Source organism: Curcuma longa, chromosome 15 (genome assembly GCF_044706935.1).
Source record: "Curcuma longa cultivar G26 ecotype Majalengka, Jawa Barat chromosome 15, ITB_CL_G26_1.1, whole genome shotgun sequence".
In the NCBI taxonomy this organism is placed as follows: Eukaryota; Viridiplantae; Streptophyta; class Magnoliopsida; order Zingiberales; family Zingiberaceae; genus Curcuma; species Curcuma longa.
This window is the reverse complement of record NC_133875.1, coordinates 304811-322653: the sequence shown is the minus strand read 5'-3', so window position 1 is coordinate 322653 and position 17843 is coordinate 304811. Positions and strand designations below refer to the sequence as shown.

Below are 17843 nucleotides of genomic sequence, written 5' to 3'. Positions count from 1 at the left end.
TATGCTTCTTTGTTGGCAATGAGCATGCTAGTGATGTGACCACTGATGGGCAAGGCACTGTTGAAAAGGGCACGTGGGCAGTTGTAATATGCAACAAGGCAACATCAATAGAGATAGATGGGCCACCGTTGAACTAGATTTTTTGGTGTTGATTGAGATCGGATGGCGTTAAGCGAGGAGAGATGAACTGCCTTCAGATGAGACAAGGTAAAGTGAAGCGGGTATCAATTAGACAAAGCATTGTAGACTCAAACGATAAATCTATAATCCCTCCTACTCAAGACGCAGTCAAATCGCAGAGAAAAGGATGCTTTCCCTTGCCCACTCCTCGCTAGCTACTGTGCGTGACTTAATTAATATTATCTCAATTGAGTCCTAAAAGAAAATTATTTCGTACAATAATTATATCAAAGATGTAATAATTATTAAAATATATTCTTTCCTTATTAATTCATCGATTGATCGAGTCCTATTAATATATTATATATTGCACCATTAACTTGGGATTTAATGAATAAGTTTATTATTTCTCTATTATTTATTTCTTACGTATTTTACATGATATCAAAGCTAACAATCTCTTTCTCTTCTTCATAGCCACCTTCTACATAGTTTCTGTCATCTGTCCCTGTAGGTTCACATCCAGCACCTCACGCTGTACTATTTCTTCCAAGACAGAAGGGACGACTCCTTGCCATACAACAACAACCAACAACAACCAAGTCTTATCCCACTAAGTGGGGTCGGCTAGGACGACTTCCTTGCCATCTTCGTCGATAATTATTTCTATAGCGCTTCATTGCTGGTAGACTTCTTCTACTGCCGATGCCCAAGAGCCATAACAAGAATCTTCATATAAACTCTTCCCTTCCTTGCCATCTTCGTCGATAATTATTTCTATAGTGCTTCGTTGCTGGCAGACTTCTTCCGCTGCCGATGCCCAAGCCATAACAAGAATCTTCGGATAAACTCTTCCCTTTAATCTTTATTTATTTACAATGTCAGAATTTTCATCCCCATCATCCACCACATAAACAAGCCTAGCAATACATCTCTCTTCATTACCCATGAACGTCATATCTTATCTATGCATCAAACTTAACAATGATAATTATCTGCTTTGGAAGATACAGTTCTTTTCGCTATTGCATGTTCATGATCTACTTAGAGTTGTTGGCGGCACCTCTCCTAAATCAAAAGAAGATGATCCAAATTTTACTATCTGGAATAAGAAGGATCAACTAATTATGACATGATTGATTTCGACGCTGAGTGAGTCTATTCTTCCTATAATTGTAGAGCTTGATAGCTCTTGCCAAATATGGGAAGCTTTTGCTCGAACTTTTGCTTCATGCTCTCAATCACGTGTTCTTCAACTTTGTATGCAATTACAATCAGTACAACAAGGAGACAAATCTATTAATGAATATATGCAATCAATCAAGACCATTACAAATAATTTAGCTGCGATTGGACATCCAATTTCAGATGCAAATTTACTAATACATGTTCTTATAGGTTTGGACCTCTATATGATAGCTTTATTCCTAGTGTGACTACTCGCATAGATCAAGTGTCCCTCGATACCCTTCATAGCATGCTATCCTCTCATGAAATACTCCTACAACTACAATCTCAAAGGATGTCAGGATTCTTTCGCTCTTTCAGTACACACGACTCGCAATATTGATGGTGCTACCCATCATCACAAAATTAAAGTGGAAGAAATAGAGGATGAGGGAAGGATGAGAACGAAGGACAAGGCCAAGGATGGGGTCGAGGACGTTGTCAGATTTGTCTCAAAATGGTCACTTTGCTCATCAATGTTATAGGAGATTTGATTCAAATTTTCCACGAGGCCTTTCATCCTCAAATCCAAATCAAACTTCATCCTCAACTTCATCATCTCATGCAGGAGCTTTCTCTCTTGCAAGCAATCCTTATGTACCTGTGGCAAATTCGTCGATCTCTAGATGGCATCCAGATTCTGGAGTGACATATCATGTCACACCGAGTTATGACATTCTTGCAGAAGCTTCCTCCTATCATGGTCCTGACATGGTACAAGTAGGCAATGGCTCAAGTTTGTTAATTGTTAATCTTGGAAACATATTCTTTCATTCATCTAGACGACTCTTTCACATGTGCAATACTCTTCATGTTCCCTCCATCACTAAAAAATTTACTTTTAGTTCATAAATTTACTCTTGACAATAATGTGTTTTTTGAATTTCATCCTCATCATTGTCTTGTGAAGAATCCTACAACTGGAACCACTCTGCTCATAGAAGAAATTAGAGATAGTCTTTATTGTTATGTTTGAGAGATGTTCTAAGGCAATCGCTTTATGGTTGTATTATTAAATTATTTAATAATAATAAAGTTTACTTCTTAAGTACGTAATTTTTTACGTTTGAATAGATCTTAAACTTAATTACTGAACGTCCGCAATACGATTCATAGTATGAGAGAATTTGTGATTGGATCGCAACTTGTGAGGATCTCTATATGTGTAAATATGAATATATTGAAATTATCCCTAGTCGATGAATTGATGATTACGGACGTCATCGATTCTATTAAGACTAGCACGTTTAAACTTCTTAGTTCGACAAGCAGCCGATCTCACTAGCTGGAGACATTAGATGTTGAGAGATAAACATGAATGCTGATTAAAGGTAATCAGATCATTGGAGTGATCTACTTTGAAACTTTGTATGGTTCGTTTTAAGTACATGTCAATGAAGATGTCGATACGGCTTAAGTACGAGCTTCTTTAGACTTGCGGTATTCAAGTCACCTTGATCATGTAGGCTTATACTTTGACATCTTAAGTAGACATCTTTAATAAGGTGTGGATCAGGATGATTGGGTATAAGTTGAAGTACCTGAAGGTGTTTGAACAGCCTACAAAGGATTCACCACTCTTTACTAAAAGAAAAGTATACCCTACGGTCGTTTGTTGGGATTGTTACTGAAAGTCATTAGCCAAAGAACCACTTGTCAAGAGTATGACACTCTTGGATACATGTGCAAGTAACTTGAATTCATAGGACAAAAGATGAGCTTGGGCTAGGTATGACATAGTCAGCCTAGTGTAGATTGATATAGACAGACCATGTCCTGAACCAAACGAGTATAAAACGAGTGAAAGGAACGAGACACGATTATTGAAGCAGCTGAAAGGTTTAGAAATAATTTTAAAATTAATCGTTGATTTTTTGATTAATTGAAAGTTATGATGTACTACTAGGTGCTAATCATAATCGTTCCGGGAATTAATGGTTAATTATGGATGACCAACATCATCAAAAATCTATTGGGCCACACGAACAAGAAATTTTCAGAAGAACTTAAAATAAGTTTGAGAATTGGATTCTCACATCGAGAGAATGTTGATTTGGTTGAACAAAATAATAAGAAAAATTGGTTTGGTTTATACCAGAAAGAATTTGGTTATTGAACCAAATGACTTAATATTGAACTAAAATTAAATCAACTTAGTTAACTAATATGTGGTTTGCTACAGTACTAAACCCGAACCCAGTTCAACTGAACCGAGTGCTTTCTTCTTTTCTTCCCGGCTCGGCCCAAGTGAGCTTAGCCCGTCGCCCTTCTTCCTTGCGTGCGATGGTCGCGTCCAGTGTCATTTGTCGCTGTCTTTTTTGCAGTATAAGAGAGAGCTCAATGTTTGGCCCTAATACCATGTTTCTCGCCGCTCGTAGGAAGTTAGGCAATGTTGGTGCTTGTGATCTAACATGTGTGATGCAAGTAATGCAAGTTTGCAGGAAAGTCCAAGCGTAGTCTTGGCAAAGAAAAGTCCAAGTGGGAAGTCTTGGCAAAAGAAAGTCCAAGGTTGGTCTTGGCAAAAGAAAAGTCCAAGTGGGAAGTCTTGGCAAAGGAAAAGTCCAAGTGGGAAGTCTTGGCAAAGGAAAAGTCCAAGTGGGAAGTCTTGGCAAGGAAAAGTCCAAGTGGGTAGTCTTGGCAAGGAAAAGTCCAAGTGGGAAGTCTTGGCAAGGAAAAGTCCAAGTGGGTAGTCTTGGCAAGGAAAAGTCCAAGTGGGTAGTCTTGGCAAAGACTTGACATGACGAAGCTGATGGAAGCATCTCAAGCTAGTGCAAGGATGATGGAGCATCCAGGGAAGGCATGAGGCTATGGGAGGTGTTTGAAGGCCGAGGTCTAGGTCAAGAGAAGCTGAAATGGGATTTTTCAGCTTCACCAGTCGACTGGCCCTGCCAGCAGTCGACTGCTCATAAATCAGACGCACACAGAAAAATCAGTCGAGCCAGAGGAAGACAGGAGTCGACTGGGCAGTCGACTGGTGTATGGTGAGTCGACTGATGCCAGTCGACTGGTCTTGGAACAGTCGACTGCTATTTGAACGTTGGCGAAGATTGGCAAGCATTTAATGCGCTTTAATGCGAGATTTTATTGCCGATTGAAGCCATCAGTCGACTGGCCCTGCCAGCAGTCGACTGATGCCGAAGAATTATAAAAGAAGCCTGCTCGAGATCAACTCAAGAATTCTGCTATTCTTTCATTACTTTGTGCTTCTTTTGAGAACGTGTTTGTTCTCTATTCTTTGCTTTCTTCCTCTCCTCTTAAACACTATTTCATATCATTCTTGAGGAGATCGAAAGAGTTGTAAAGGTTTCTCCGCCTTCGAGGTTTTCGAGAAGGAGAAGATTCATAGTGCATCGGGTGTGTGCGTGCGTGTGGATCCTTGGATTAGTCACCTCTGCGGAGGTGGATACCAAGTAAACAAACCGGGTTAGCGTTGATCTATTATTTTCTCTTTTATATTTTGCTTCCGCTAACACTCTTGCAGAGAAACAATCAAGAAGAATCGAAAAATGCTATTCACCCCCCCTCTAGCGAACCAACCGATCCTAACACGTGTAGAATGTTAATTCTCTAAATTTTAAATTTCCTGCTATGTCTTGTACTTACTGTTTCTCTACTATGCATGCGTGTGTTGTGATAATTTTATAATTATTGTCACTTTTATTTCCGCTATGCACGTTTCTGAAATGAGAAACACACGTATTGTACCAAGACGATCCCGACATTTATTACCTTCGACCTACATCCGCCAAAGTCCTCATTGGAGAACGCACAAATAAGTCTGCCTAGCTTGCATAACTTAATCATCCATCTTTACATCTCGTTCAAAGTATCATTAATCGGTTTGACTTGCCCACTTTTTGGCATATTCATCACATTCTTGTGAAGCATGTTTGAAAGCAAAGAGCCGCAAATTACCTTTTGTCCCTTCTTCTCACGTGTCTAATTTTCCTTTAGAAATAATGCATTTTGATGTTTGAGGTCTTACTCCTATTTTGTCAAATCAAGGTTTTCTTTATTATGTGGTTTTTATTGATGATTTTAGTAAGTTTACATGGGTTTTTTTTCATAAAACATAAATATGATCTTTTTGATATCTTTTATCAATTTCAAAGATATGTCGAACGTTACTTTGGTCGTAAAATACTCTCTCTCCACTCTGATTGGAATGGAGAATATCAAGCACTTCATCGTCATCTAGACTCTTCTAGTATCCTTCATCGAATCTCATGTCCTCACACTCCTGAACAAAATGATTCTGCAAAGAGGAAGCATTGTCATATAATCGAAACTGTTTTGACTCTTCTTAATCATGCATCTACACCTCTCAAATTTGGGATGATGTAGTCTAAACTACAGTTTATCGCATTAAACATCTACCTACCCCATTGCTTTAACATAAATGTCCCATGGAAAAACTCTATAATCGGTCTCCTAATTACATCTTCTTACATATCTTTAGTTATGCATGTTGTCCATGGCTACGTCCCTACTCTAAACATAAACTAAATCCTCATTCTCAACAGTGTATTTTCCTTGGTTATAGTAATTTGCACCATGGGTATCGTTGTCTTCATATACCAATCGGACGTATATTTATATATCTTGACATGTTATTTTTGATGAGTCTCTATTTTCTTTTACAGCCACAACAACAACTTCACCCTCAGGAAATAGTGATACTTTCTTGATATTGTTGGGATCATCCCGGTATGTTGCATGTATTTATATGTTTCCCAAACATGCACAGCAGAAGAAAATATAATAATTAAAGCTAATTATTATAACACACGCAACACATGCATACAGGATGCAATATGTACATGACACAATTGAAATTTTAAAATTTATAAAATAATAATTTATTCTAGACATACCTGATAAATGACGTTCAGCGGGATTGGGTTGGCATCAATTGTGCAATTCTATCAAAGCTCTGCCTCTTTTGGTGATCCATGTTAAGCTCTTGTCTGGATGGCTTCTCAAGCCACAAGTTGCATCGTCGTCTTCGGTACTAGCTAACGATTGGTAACGATCGATTTGAGAGAAAAATCTAATTTTGAAAAACACGCAACAACGTTTGTCATGATCATTTTTTGAGACTTTCTAACTATCATTGATAATCGTATTCTCGGTGTAATTTTCGATAGTCAACCTTTGACCACCAATTTGGGGCAAATGGTTGGAACTTTTTTGACGTTGATGGAATGATCTCCAAAAGCTTTACAAGCTTCTGTGGCAAATCAACATTAGACAACAAACCAACTTCCAATAGCAATTTCGAGGTTCTTGTAGCTTCACAAGCCGTTAACCGTGGAAGGCATGCTCTGGTGATTCATCAGGAAGAAGCGCAAACGTGGGCGACACACTAAGTTTCTTCTCCAGCGGCTGATTGCGTGATATCCAATCTATTGGCGTTCAAATCCAATGTCTGGCTAGTGCTTGGGCTTTCACCGGGAACTTGCACTTAAGCTACATTGAAATCTTCATTAACATATGTATAGAACCATATGAAGTTTCACGGTAGGTTACTCCAATGAAATAATTACCTTTAACTAGCATCCATGTTTAACTCTCAACATTCAATATTTTCGACCAATGAGATCAGCTGCTTGGTAAACCAATGAGTTTAAAACGTGCTAGTCTTAACAGAATGGATGATATGCATGCTCATCAATTCCTCGAATAGGGATAATTTTAATATATTCATAATTGCACATGTAGAGATGTTCACTAGTTGTGATCCAATCACAAATTCTATCATGCTATGAATCATATTGTGGACATTCAATAAATGAGTTTAAGATTTAATCAAACACAAACACATAGAGAATGTGCACTCAAATAGTGAATTTCTCTTTATCCAATAAATAATATAATCGTAAGGCGATTATCTTAGAGCACCTCTCAAATATAACAGATATTACCTAATATCCTATCAGAATACTCATAGGTTGCTCATCCAATGAGATGCCCTAATGATACAAGAGGGGATGACATCCTAGGTTCTGCTCTAGAGTTTTTTTTAATCTCTCCTATACCATCAGAATCACTCCGAGTGGCTACTCTATTAAGAGCAGGACACACTAACAGAAGGGATAATATGTTAGAACATATTTCGTGCCCAATCTCAGAAGCATCACCAAATATTATACTCTCTAACTCTGGATCATCAGATAATACAAGTCCGTCATCTATATCTCTATGTCACCCTACTATTATCTCTTCACCATCCACAGGTGATTCAACTGATGATGCTCCTCATTCTACTTTGCCCTTAAGTGATATCTATGCACATTGCCCACAAATGGAAACTCCACATCCCCTTTCGCAAGCTTTGGTGGTCTCTTCAAAATTTATTCAACCAACTTATTTTTCATAAGCGAGCAAGGATCCGAATTGGTGTAGTGCAATGGCTTCAGAGTTTGATGCACTTATTTGCAATAGAACATGGAGCCTAGTTCCATGCACTTCCTCTATGAATGTTGCGAGTTCAAAATGGGTTTTTTTGTCTTAAGCATCGACTAATGGTTTTCTTGAACGATACAAAACTCAACTTGTGGCTAAAGGATTTAATCAACAACCAAGTATTGACTTTAATAACAATTTTAGTCTAGTCATCAAAATTACATTTATTAGATTATTGTTATTAATAGTTGTTAGTTATAATTGGCATGTATGACAATTAGACATTTTCAATGCATTTCTTCATTGTCATCTTGAGAAAACTATATTTATGGAGCAACCACCTAGGTTCCTCCATCCATAATTTTCATCTCATGTTATCAACTTAAAAAATTCTTATATGACCTTCGACAAGTCCCTCGTGCATAGTTTCATCATTTATCTAGCTGGTTACAAGGTCAATGATTTTTTGGATCTAAGACGGACTCTTCTCTATTATACAAATACAGTGATGACTCTATAATATTCTTTCTATTTATGTGGATGTCATTTTAATTACTGGAAATGATAAAAAATGCATCACAACTCTATTATGTCTTCTTTATCAAGAATTTTATATTTGAGATCTAGGTAATGTACATTTTTTTTCTTGGTATTGAACTTATCCCACACGATGAGGGTTGTCTCCTCTCTCAGAGCAAAAACATTATTGGAATTCTTCAAAGATCTAAGATGGATGGAACCCGTTGGATATCAACACCAATCGCCAAAAATGACTTTTTTGCATCTTCTCCTGCTATGTCTAATCCCCAGGTTTATCGAAGCATTGTTAGAGCCTTATAATCTGTCACTATCACACACCCTGATATTACCTTTTTAGTAAATCATGCTTGTCAGTTCATGTATGCTCTCACTGAACAAAACTAGGAAGGAGTGAAAAAGATTCTTCGTTATCTCAAAGGAACTATTTATTTACATGATCTTTTCTTATATCGTCAATCATCTCGAAACTTACATGCCTTTAATGATGCGGATTATGTAAGCTCTCCTGAGGATAGACGCTCTACTATTAGATATGCAATATTTATTGGATGGGCCTTATCTCATGGAATTCGAAAAAGCAACCTATGATTTCTCATTCAAGCATTGAGGTTGACTATAAAGTTATAGCCAATACAATGTCTGAAATTATTTAGCTTCAATCACTTCTTTTTGAACTTCATCTTGCGTCAAAAGTTACACTAAAAATTTAGTGTGATAATATTAGAGCCACATATCTTACTGCAAATCCTATTTTTCATGCACATACAAAACATGTGAAAATTGATTTTTATTTTGTTCGAGAGCATGTGGCAACTCAACAGCTATTTTTTTATTTCTAACAAAAGATCAAATTGTCGATATTTTTACAAAGTCATTCTCTAGACAACATTTCAGCAGATTAACAAACAAATTCAACGTTAAATATCTCAGGTAAAATTTGTTGAGAGGTAAAGAAGAATTATCCTATACAACCGAGTCATAAAAGAAAATTATTCCATACGACCAAATCATATAAAAAACGTAATAATTATTATAATATATTCTTTCCTTATTTATTGATCAATTGATTGAATCCTATAAATATATTATATATTATATCACTGAAGGATTTAATAAATATATTTATTATTTCTCTATTATTTATTATTATTTATCTCTTAAGTATTTTACATTAATAATCAATCATGAAAGATAAATAAATACATATTATTTTTTAATTTGAGAGGATTCATCGCCACTCCTATTCCTCCTCCTCACCACCATCCGCAGCCCGCCAGCCATGTGCGCCGTCAGCAGCGGCACCAGCACCGGCATTTGCTCATCGGCCATCCTCAGCTCGTACTCCCAGAGCATTGCGGCTGCCACATACTTCATCTGCACCATCGCCATCTCCTTCCCAAGGCACGCCCTCGGCCCCGCCTGGAACACTGGGAACTTGTACGGCGATGCTCTGGCCGCTACCGACCCTCCGCTCCCGTCCGCCTCTAGCCACCTTCTGTGGTCGAACACCCCGCACCCTTCCCCCCAAATCTTCTCCATTCGCCCCATCCCGTAAGGAAAGTACGTCACTCGGTCCCCCGCCTCCACCCTCGTCCCGTCCGGGAGCACGTCGGCCGCCGCTGCGTGCTTGGAATCCCACGCCACCGGGGGAAAAAGCCGCATGCTCTCGCACAGGCACGCCTCCAAAACCCTCATTTCCTTGATCGAATGATAGTCCAATCGCCCTCCGAGTCGCCCCAATTCGTCCACGATCTCGCGTTCCGCGGCCGGGTGGCGCGAGATGAGCCAGAAGAACCAGGTGAGCGCGGAGGAGGTGGTGTCCCGCCCGGCCATCAGGAAGCTGATCACCATATCGCGGACCAACTCGTCATTCTGGCCGCTGGAAATCAGCCTCGTCAAGAAGTCGTCGTTGCTACGTTCCACCACACCCTTCTCCATCTCCGCTTTCCTCGCCCGGATCAGCTCCATGATTTGGGAGTGGATCAGGCTCACCGCCTCGCGGAGCTTCCGCTCCGGTCCGATCCCTAGTGCCCGCTTTAGCTTCCAAATCCTGGCCACCGGTGCCGTACCACGTCGCGCGCTGATTACCGATGCCACCTCAAAAGCCCTCGCTAGTTCCGACTCCGGCGACGAGGTGTTGCTGCAATAATAAATATTTATTAAAATAGTAAACAAATGATTTTTTTACTCAATTTATCAGATCAATTATTGATTTCCAAATCAGAAATGAAATAAATATGTAACCACCAAATTGGGTAATGAAGACAAACCTTGGGTCGCCTTCAAGGCAGCGGGGGTCCATCCCGAGTGAGACTTGGCAGATGACGTCGAAGGCGAACCGCCGGAGCAGGTCCTGCACGTCTTCAACGCGTCCGGTGACGCTCGCGGCCCGAAGCCTCGGCAGCAGCCGGACGCCGGTCTCAGCCTCGAGCTCGGTGATAAGGCCCTCGCGCATCGACCGCGCGGTGAATTCACGACTGGCGAGCTTGCGCTGAGCGTGCCAGAGCTCGCCGTCGGCGTTGAAGATGCCGCGGCCGAGAAGGTCACCGAGGATCTCGGTGAAGGGCTTGCCCTTGGGGTAGTTGGCGAAGTTGGAGCGGAGGACGTGCTCGACGCAGGCCGGGTTGGCCGTGAGCACGGTGCGCGGGGCGCCTAGCCGGTGAACCACGATAGTCTGCGTGGGAGAGGACGCGAGGAGCTCGGTGTACCAGTCAAGAAGTCTGCCTCGGTTCTTGTAGAAGGCTACGAAGCATCCGATGAAGGGGTAAGTTTTGGGGCCGCCGCCGGGGATGTACTTCTTATGACAGAAGAGTGTTGGAAGGATTTGGAGAATGATGAGGAAGAGGAGGAAGAGAAGGCAAATGGCCATGGTTTTGGAAACTCAAGAGATGGGTAGTGTGGATTATTATGAAGGCTTGGTGCATGTGCTGATCTGCATGTGTATATATAGATATATAATGAGTTTGGAAGTCGGCAGGAGGAGGAATGTTTGTGTTGGGTAAATCAGGCAACGGCTTCGTGTATATAATGAGAAATTCAGCACATGAGAGTTTGGAAGTCGGCAGGAGGATGATTGATTTGTCGTGGCGGAATCAGGCAACGCGGGAAAAGAGAGGCCCATGGGTACAGCTAGAGGTGGCCGCCTACCTTTTTTGTCCGCTCTGAATTGCAGCGAAGATGGTTGATATATGCGTGCTGTTGACGGGACACGCTTACAGCATAGCATTAACGAAGCAAAAAAAAAAATGGATGGGATTATAGTATACAAAGGTTGTCGTTAATGTAGCACGAGCATAATTCATCCTTTTCATATGATTTTATTTCAATAATTGGATGGATAAGATCAAATAATTTCATTCATACTTAAAAAAAAGTATTTTGGGTTTACTCAATATAATATTTATTAGTAAATTATTAGGGCAAAAGTTAAAATTAAGTCCTTTTTTTTTAAAATCGACGTTCTACTTTAATTTTTATCAAAAAAAAACATTTCATTTTATTATTTAACCTGTATAACTATTTAAATATATTTCAGTACTATTTTGTATTTATTTCCTACTTAAATCTTGAATCAGTCGGTAGCAACTACGATATTATAGCAGTTATAAAATGAATTCATGTTCACATTATAGTAACTACGAAATTGTAGCTGTTACAATGTGAATTTTTATCATTCTTATTCATGTTATAGCAATTACGATTTAGTAGTTGTTTCAATGCGCTCGATCAATTTAAAAATTAGATGGGAGATAATAGAACTGAACAGTACTAAAGGACAATTAAGTAATTGTAAACAGTTGAATAGTGAGGTGGGATGTCCTTTTGATAAAAAAATTAAAATGAGACACTCTTTTGATGATTTAGAAAATAAGGATGTCATTTTTGCCCAGTTATTTATTGGCACGTTCGTGGTTAAATGGTGAGTCTTTTAAGGTTGTTTTAACTTGTTGGTAAAGACTTTCAATTAATTTTCAAAGTCAAAGAGCATCTTTATTATTTCAAATCATCAAAAGGACACCTTACTTTGATTTTTTTTTATTAAAAGGGTATCTTACCCCACCAACAACTCATACAATTACCTAGCTATTGCTATCCTCTAGTATTGTTCCCATTATTATTTTCCATCTAAATTTTGAATCTATCGGACACTTTGTAGCATCTACAATTTTATAGTTGCTACACAAGTTATAATAGCTATAACATATACTTGTCCAAAAACATTCACATGTTAGTTAACTACGGTTTTGTAACTGTTAAAATGTGGATTCAACCCTGTTCACTTACTATTCATATTGTAGCAGCCATGAAACTAAAACTATTACAACTGTTATAATAGCTATAAAATGGTAGTTGTTGTTGGGTTGCAATGGTGCAAACATAGTCCCACATCTAAAAACACATGGAAAAAATCATGGGTTTAAAAGGATGGAAAGTATCTCCATTGGTATGAGACCTTTTGGGGAGAGCCCAAGAACAAAGTCATGAGGGCTTAGGCCCAAATTAAAGTGGACAATATCATGTCATTGTGGAGATATTTTGATTCTTTCGGTTCTCACAAGTGGTATCAGAGCGAGATCACTCTTTACCGGACTAACCGCCGGAAGAGTTATGATCTAGATCTAACCATGTGGGTTGAACCTTAAACAAAAAAGTGGGTGCTACCGTGTCTGAATCAAGAGGACCAGACACCAAGCAGAAAGTCCTAGTTGCGGCTAGGTAGGAAGTCCTAGTAGGTCGGGTGGACCGAGGGGCAGAAAGTCCTAGTGGGTCGAGAATTCAGACATCAAACGGAGGCTTTCCGTTTGAGGGGGGGCCTGTGGTCCTTTGTTTGAGGGGGGATTGTTGGGTTGCAAGGGTGCAAACATAGTCCCACATCTAAAAACATATGGAAAAGATCATGAGTTTAAAAGGATGGAAAGTATCTCCATTGGTATGAGGCTTTTTGGGGAGAGCGCAAGAACAAAGCTATGAGGGCTTAGGCCCAAAGTGGACAATATCATGCCATTGTGGAGATATTTTGATTCCTTTGGTTCTCACAGTTGCGCCTATAACTATTGTAACAATTAAGATTTCATAGCTGCTATAATGTAGATTTGACTTACTCACCTAACATTCATGTTATAATAGCAACGAAACCGTAGCTAATACAATGTACCCGACCAATTAAGGATTTAGATGGAAGATAATAATGGGAACAACATTGAAGGGTAGTCAGATAATTGTATATGGATTGTTTGTGGGGTGTGGTGCCCTTTTTATAAAAATTAATCAAAATGGGACGTTCTTTACATAATTTGACACTACAAAAATTACATAGAATAGCGACGGAAATAGCGACGGAATTAATTTCCATCGCTAAATTAGCGACAGAATTATATTTCCGTCTTTGATGATACTAAAATACATAACTCCTTATGTAGGGAACCGTAGTGACTTCAGGTCCTAGGACTATTCATACCAATAGTCATATGAGAAAGTTTATGACACTCATATAACGATCCATGAAACTTTCTCATGGCGGGTCAATTCAGTATACATTCTCTAATGTATATCCATGTGTCAACTTGATATCCCATATCCATGACTTGTGAGATCAAGTCATCCAGTTAACCTACATACTAGTCTCAACGCATTAACATCGTCCTTTAATATTAATGCTTGATTAGAAATGATTAAGAGTAATGTTTTCTACATCATCTCACGATTGATTTAAACAATCAATATGATGTAGATAATAACTAGCTACCCATGGACATTATTATACTTAGTTATTTGGCACAACAAATACAAAGTAAGTATAATAACCAAAACCTTTGCGTTTATTAATTAATAGAATATGATACAAAAAGTCTCTAGTCAATCATCACATAATTAGCTCTAGGGCTACTACTAACAAGCACACCTTTCCATATCAATGAAACCCTAAAAAGAAAATATAACAAGAAAAAGTAAGTAGAGGGTTTGTGGGTTAGTAAACAAAATAAAGCATAAAAGAAAATAAAGAAAGAAACCAAAATAAAACAAAAAGAAACTTGGGTTGCCTCCCAAGCAGCGCTTGTTTAAGGTCTTTAGCTTGACATTTATTTTTATTACTTGAACCTCGATCGTGGAGGTGTAAGATACTTTAGAACCCTATGGTTGAGGGTCCTGAGCTTGTCATTAAATATGCTAAAAAATAAATGATTACATCTAGCAATTCCATATAATAGCTGTGAAAGTTTTGTTTGCGGATCATAATCAAAAAATTTCCTACCACAAATATGCTTGAAAAAGATAGATTGGTAAACATAGGTATATCGAAAGAAATAGTATCTTTACTAACCATAAAGTCTAGAAACTCATCAAACATATTTGAGGGTAGGGTGCACTTTGGTGCGGGTGAAGGATTAACTAAGAGAAGTGATTCTTGGAGCTTGGCCTCTAATGCACAAGTCCTTACATTAACCCTTTCAATGACACCTAATCCTGTATTATCCATAACATCTAGTGGTTGTGGAACAAAAGAAAATGATTCTTGGGGCTTTTTCATCATAGAACAAGTCCCTACATATCCTTCCACAACATCATCAACAACAGGATAGAGTAGATTTTTAAATAAGTTCTCAGCAAGATTATCAACCATACTAGTACACACAACCAAGTTATCATCTTTCATTAATGAGTTAGTGTCATAATCATTATCATGTTGGTTGTTTACATATTCATGTTTAGAATTTAAAATGTTCTTGCTGTAGTTTTCACTTACATGCTCTATTTTTAAACATATATCACACCAGACTTGGGACATTGCCCATTCTTCAAATGTAGGGATGCATCCATATTTTTCTCCACCGAATGTGTAGACAGAATCATATATAATTGGATAAGTTTTAATATGATGCCAGTCATCATCACAAAACACACAATAGTAATCAGCATACAACATAGGTAATCTTAATTTTTCTTTTTGGAGTAACCGCTTTGTATGAGCATCTATTCAGTCCTCAAGAAAAATATTTTAGATTTTCTATATTTGAATTTTTTTTTTTGTGTTTTTTGAAGTCTAGAGTAACTAAAATTGCTAGTCACTAAAGCTAATAGCAACAGTCCCCGGCAACGGTGCCAAAAACTTGATGTGATCCGCAAGTATACGACTGTCGTCAAGTAATAAAAAATATCAAATCCACATGGACTGTTGTTAGCTATAGTGATGTCACAAGACTAGTTGTCTAGACCCTAAAGGAAATGGAAAGGTTGAGGATTATGTGTATGGTAAGGAGAGATTTATTAGCTTGGGGGTTTATGGGATGAGATGGATAAGTCTAGGATTTCAGATTCACATCTATGTTAGGTAATATCCCTAATCCATGTTCATTCTCTTACTCTCAATGTTTACGACCTTGTGGGGATTCTAACCAAGATACCAATTTAACCTCGTTAGGCTTCGTCAGATTTAAATCATGATATTCTAATGCTACGATTACTAGTTTAGGATAATACCAAGATAGCCTGGTTCTATAGCTCTCCCGTTGTCACCGGGCACTCCAGCAATACTACTGGTATCTTACCCTCTATCACCGAGTACCCAATTAAGGACCACTTCTTAGTCATCAATAGCCGTTAGCTATCCCCTAAGGGAGTTTATCACCATATAAAGATCACTTCAGAAAGTCCGATTAAAAGCTCTCCTTGTGTCACAAGGCATTCCGGTCATACGATCCTAAGATTTCCCTACACAGCAATCTACCCCGCATAATCATGCATATGCACTCACACAAACATTACATCAAATACGTTCAAGGCACACAATACATGAAACAAGTGTAAACACTTCATAGAATAAGGAAAATAACATGAACTAGTTCTTACATCACCATCATCATATTAATGTTCATCCTACATCCTAAACTCATGGATCTACTGTTGGGCTTTTCGGGCCGCAAAAACTACTTTTTGCGTTGCGAAAACCCCGAAAGCCCGGCCACAGATCCATGCGAAGATTAAAAAAAAATTGCTTGTACATGTTTTAGATCTACTCTTACATCTGCATGTCAAGAGAAGTTACCCTTGAAGAGATGTCCTTCGTGTATCCCGCTTGTCCTTATGGTCGCCGGATCTCTAGGATGTCTAGTGCACACCCCTCTTTACATATCCACACGGACAAAGATGGAGAAAGAAAAACTATTGAGTGTGCTAGCACCCCTTAAGAGTTTTGGCCAAGGAAGATAGGAGAAGAAAACCAAGGAAGAAGAAGATAGAATCAATTGCCTTGAATGAAAATCAATTAGCCACCTTACTCTCTCTATAGTGGTCGGCCACATCAAGGAAAAAGGGGGGGTTACAAAACCTCATTTAATGCCATGAGTTACAACTCTTGGTAACTCTCATGAGGTGATATTAAGTCAAGTCAAACTTGACTATGAGGTGGCATTAAGTCAAGTCAAACTTGACCATGAGGTGGCATTAAGTCAACTCAAACTTGACTATTTTTCTTCCTTCTCAAGTCAAGTCAAACTTGACCTCCTATCTCTCAAGATTAATTTAATGAATCTCTATTCATTAATTTAAATTGATTCAATGAATTAAATCTAAATTAGACTCATTCAACACTTGAATCAAATTGAGTCCAACTCAATTAGTCTAATTTGGATTACATTTAATCTAATTTGGTTCATCACATGAATGTAATCCTCTTGGTCCATCATATGAACCTAATCTCTATCTAATTGTCCTTTGTGTGTGACCCTATAGGTTCTTGTAACGTTGGCAATGCTTCTAAACCAATTTAGAAACATAAGGAATGAGCAGTATCTAACAACACATCATTACTACCTAAGTTACAATAATGTGTAGGATCGGAAGAACACGCTAGAGGGGGGGTGAATAGCATGTTCCACGCTTTTCGATTTTCTTCGTAAATCTTCAAAGCAATTCAAGCCAGAAACCTCCCTGCTCAACCTGTGGTGCTACTAAACGCGAACGAGACCAGACGCTTGGAACCGGAGAAGATCCAGGAGGGGTGCGCGGCGCTCAAGACTTTTGGATCGGCAACAAGTGTTTGCATTTTATTTTTCTAGTCTTTACATTCTGTTCTTTATTATATTTATTCTTTACGGACTGTAAGACGGGTTTCTCCGCCTCCGAATGACGTTCGGAAAGGAGACCACTAGTGGACGGGCGCCTCCCGTGATTAGGCCTTGGACGTACTAACCCTGGGGGGTTAGGAACCAAGTAAATCCCGCGTGTCCCTTGCATTTATTTCTAATCTGCTGCTTAGTTCTTGTTAGTAAAATGAACGAATTCGAAAAAGCTACACTCGCTATTCACCCCCCCCCCCCTCTAGCGTGTACAAGTGGGACAAGATCCATATTATACCGAATCTTGAGTTAGCTTTGGCTATTTGCCCAAGACTCGTATAAGTTAGGTAGGTACATTTTACCAATTACATCTAATGTAACTCTTGTATAATTATATGAACAACAAAATTTGTTCATTATGCCCATCACATGAGATATCCTTCTAAATTACCACTCATCTTGAGTTAGCTTTGGCTAATCGCCCAAGATTCGTAT

General features: G+C 38.7%; 1 protein-coding gene across 1 annotated transcript; it reads right to left on the bottom strand.

The window, feature by feature from the left end:
* Window positions 1-9477: 9477 nt before the first annotated feature.
* On the bottom strand, window positions 9478-11269 carry LOC141846514 (cytochrome P450 94B3-like). The gene is made up of 2 exons (XM_074734558.1): window positions 10563-11269; window positions 9478-10432 (listed from the first exon to the last, which is right to left on the bottom strand). Exons 1-2 carry the CDS (start codon window positions 11159-11161, stop codon window positions 9499-9501), a joined length of 1533 nt encoding a protein of 510 aa, XP_074590659.1. The 5' UTR covers window positions 11162-11269; the 3' UTR covers window positions 9478-9498.
* Between the last annotated feature and the right edge of the window lie 6574 nt (window positions 11270-17843).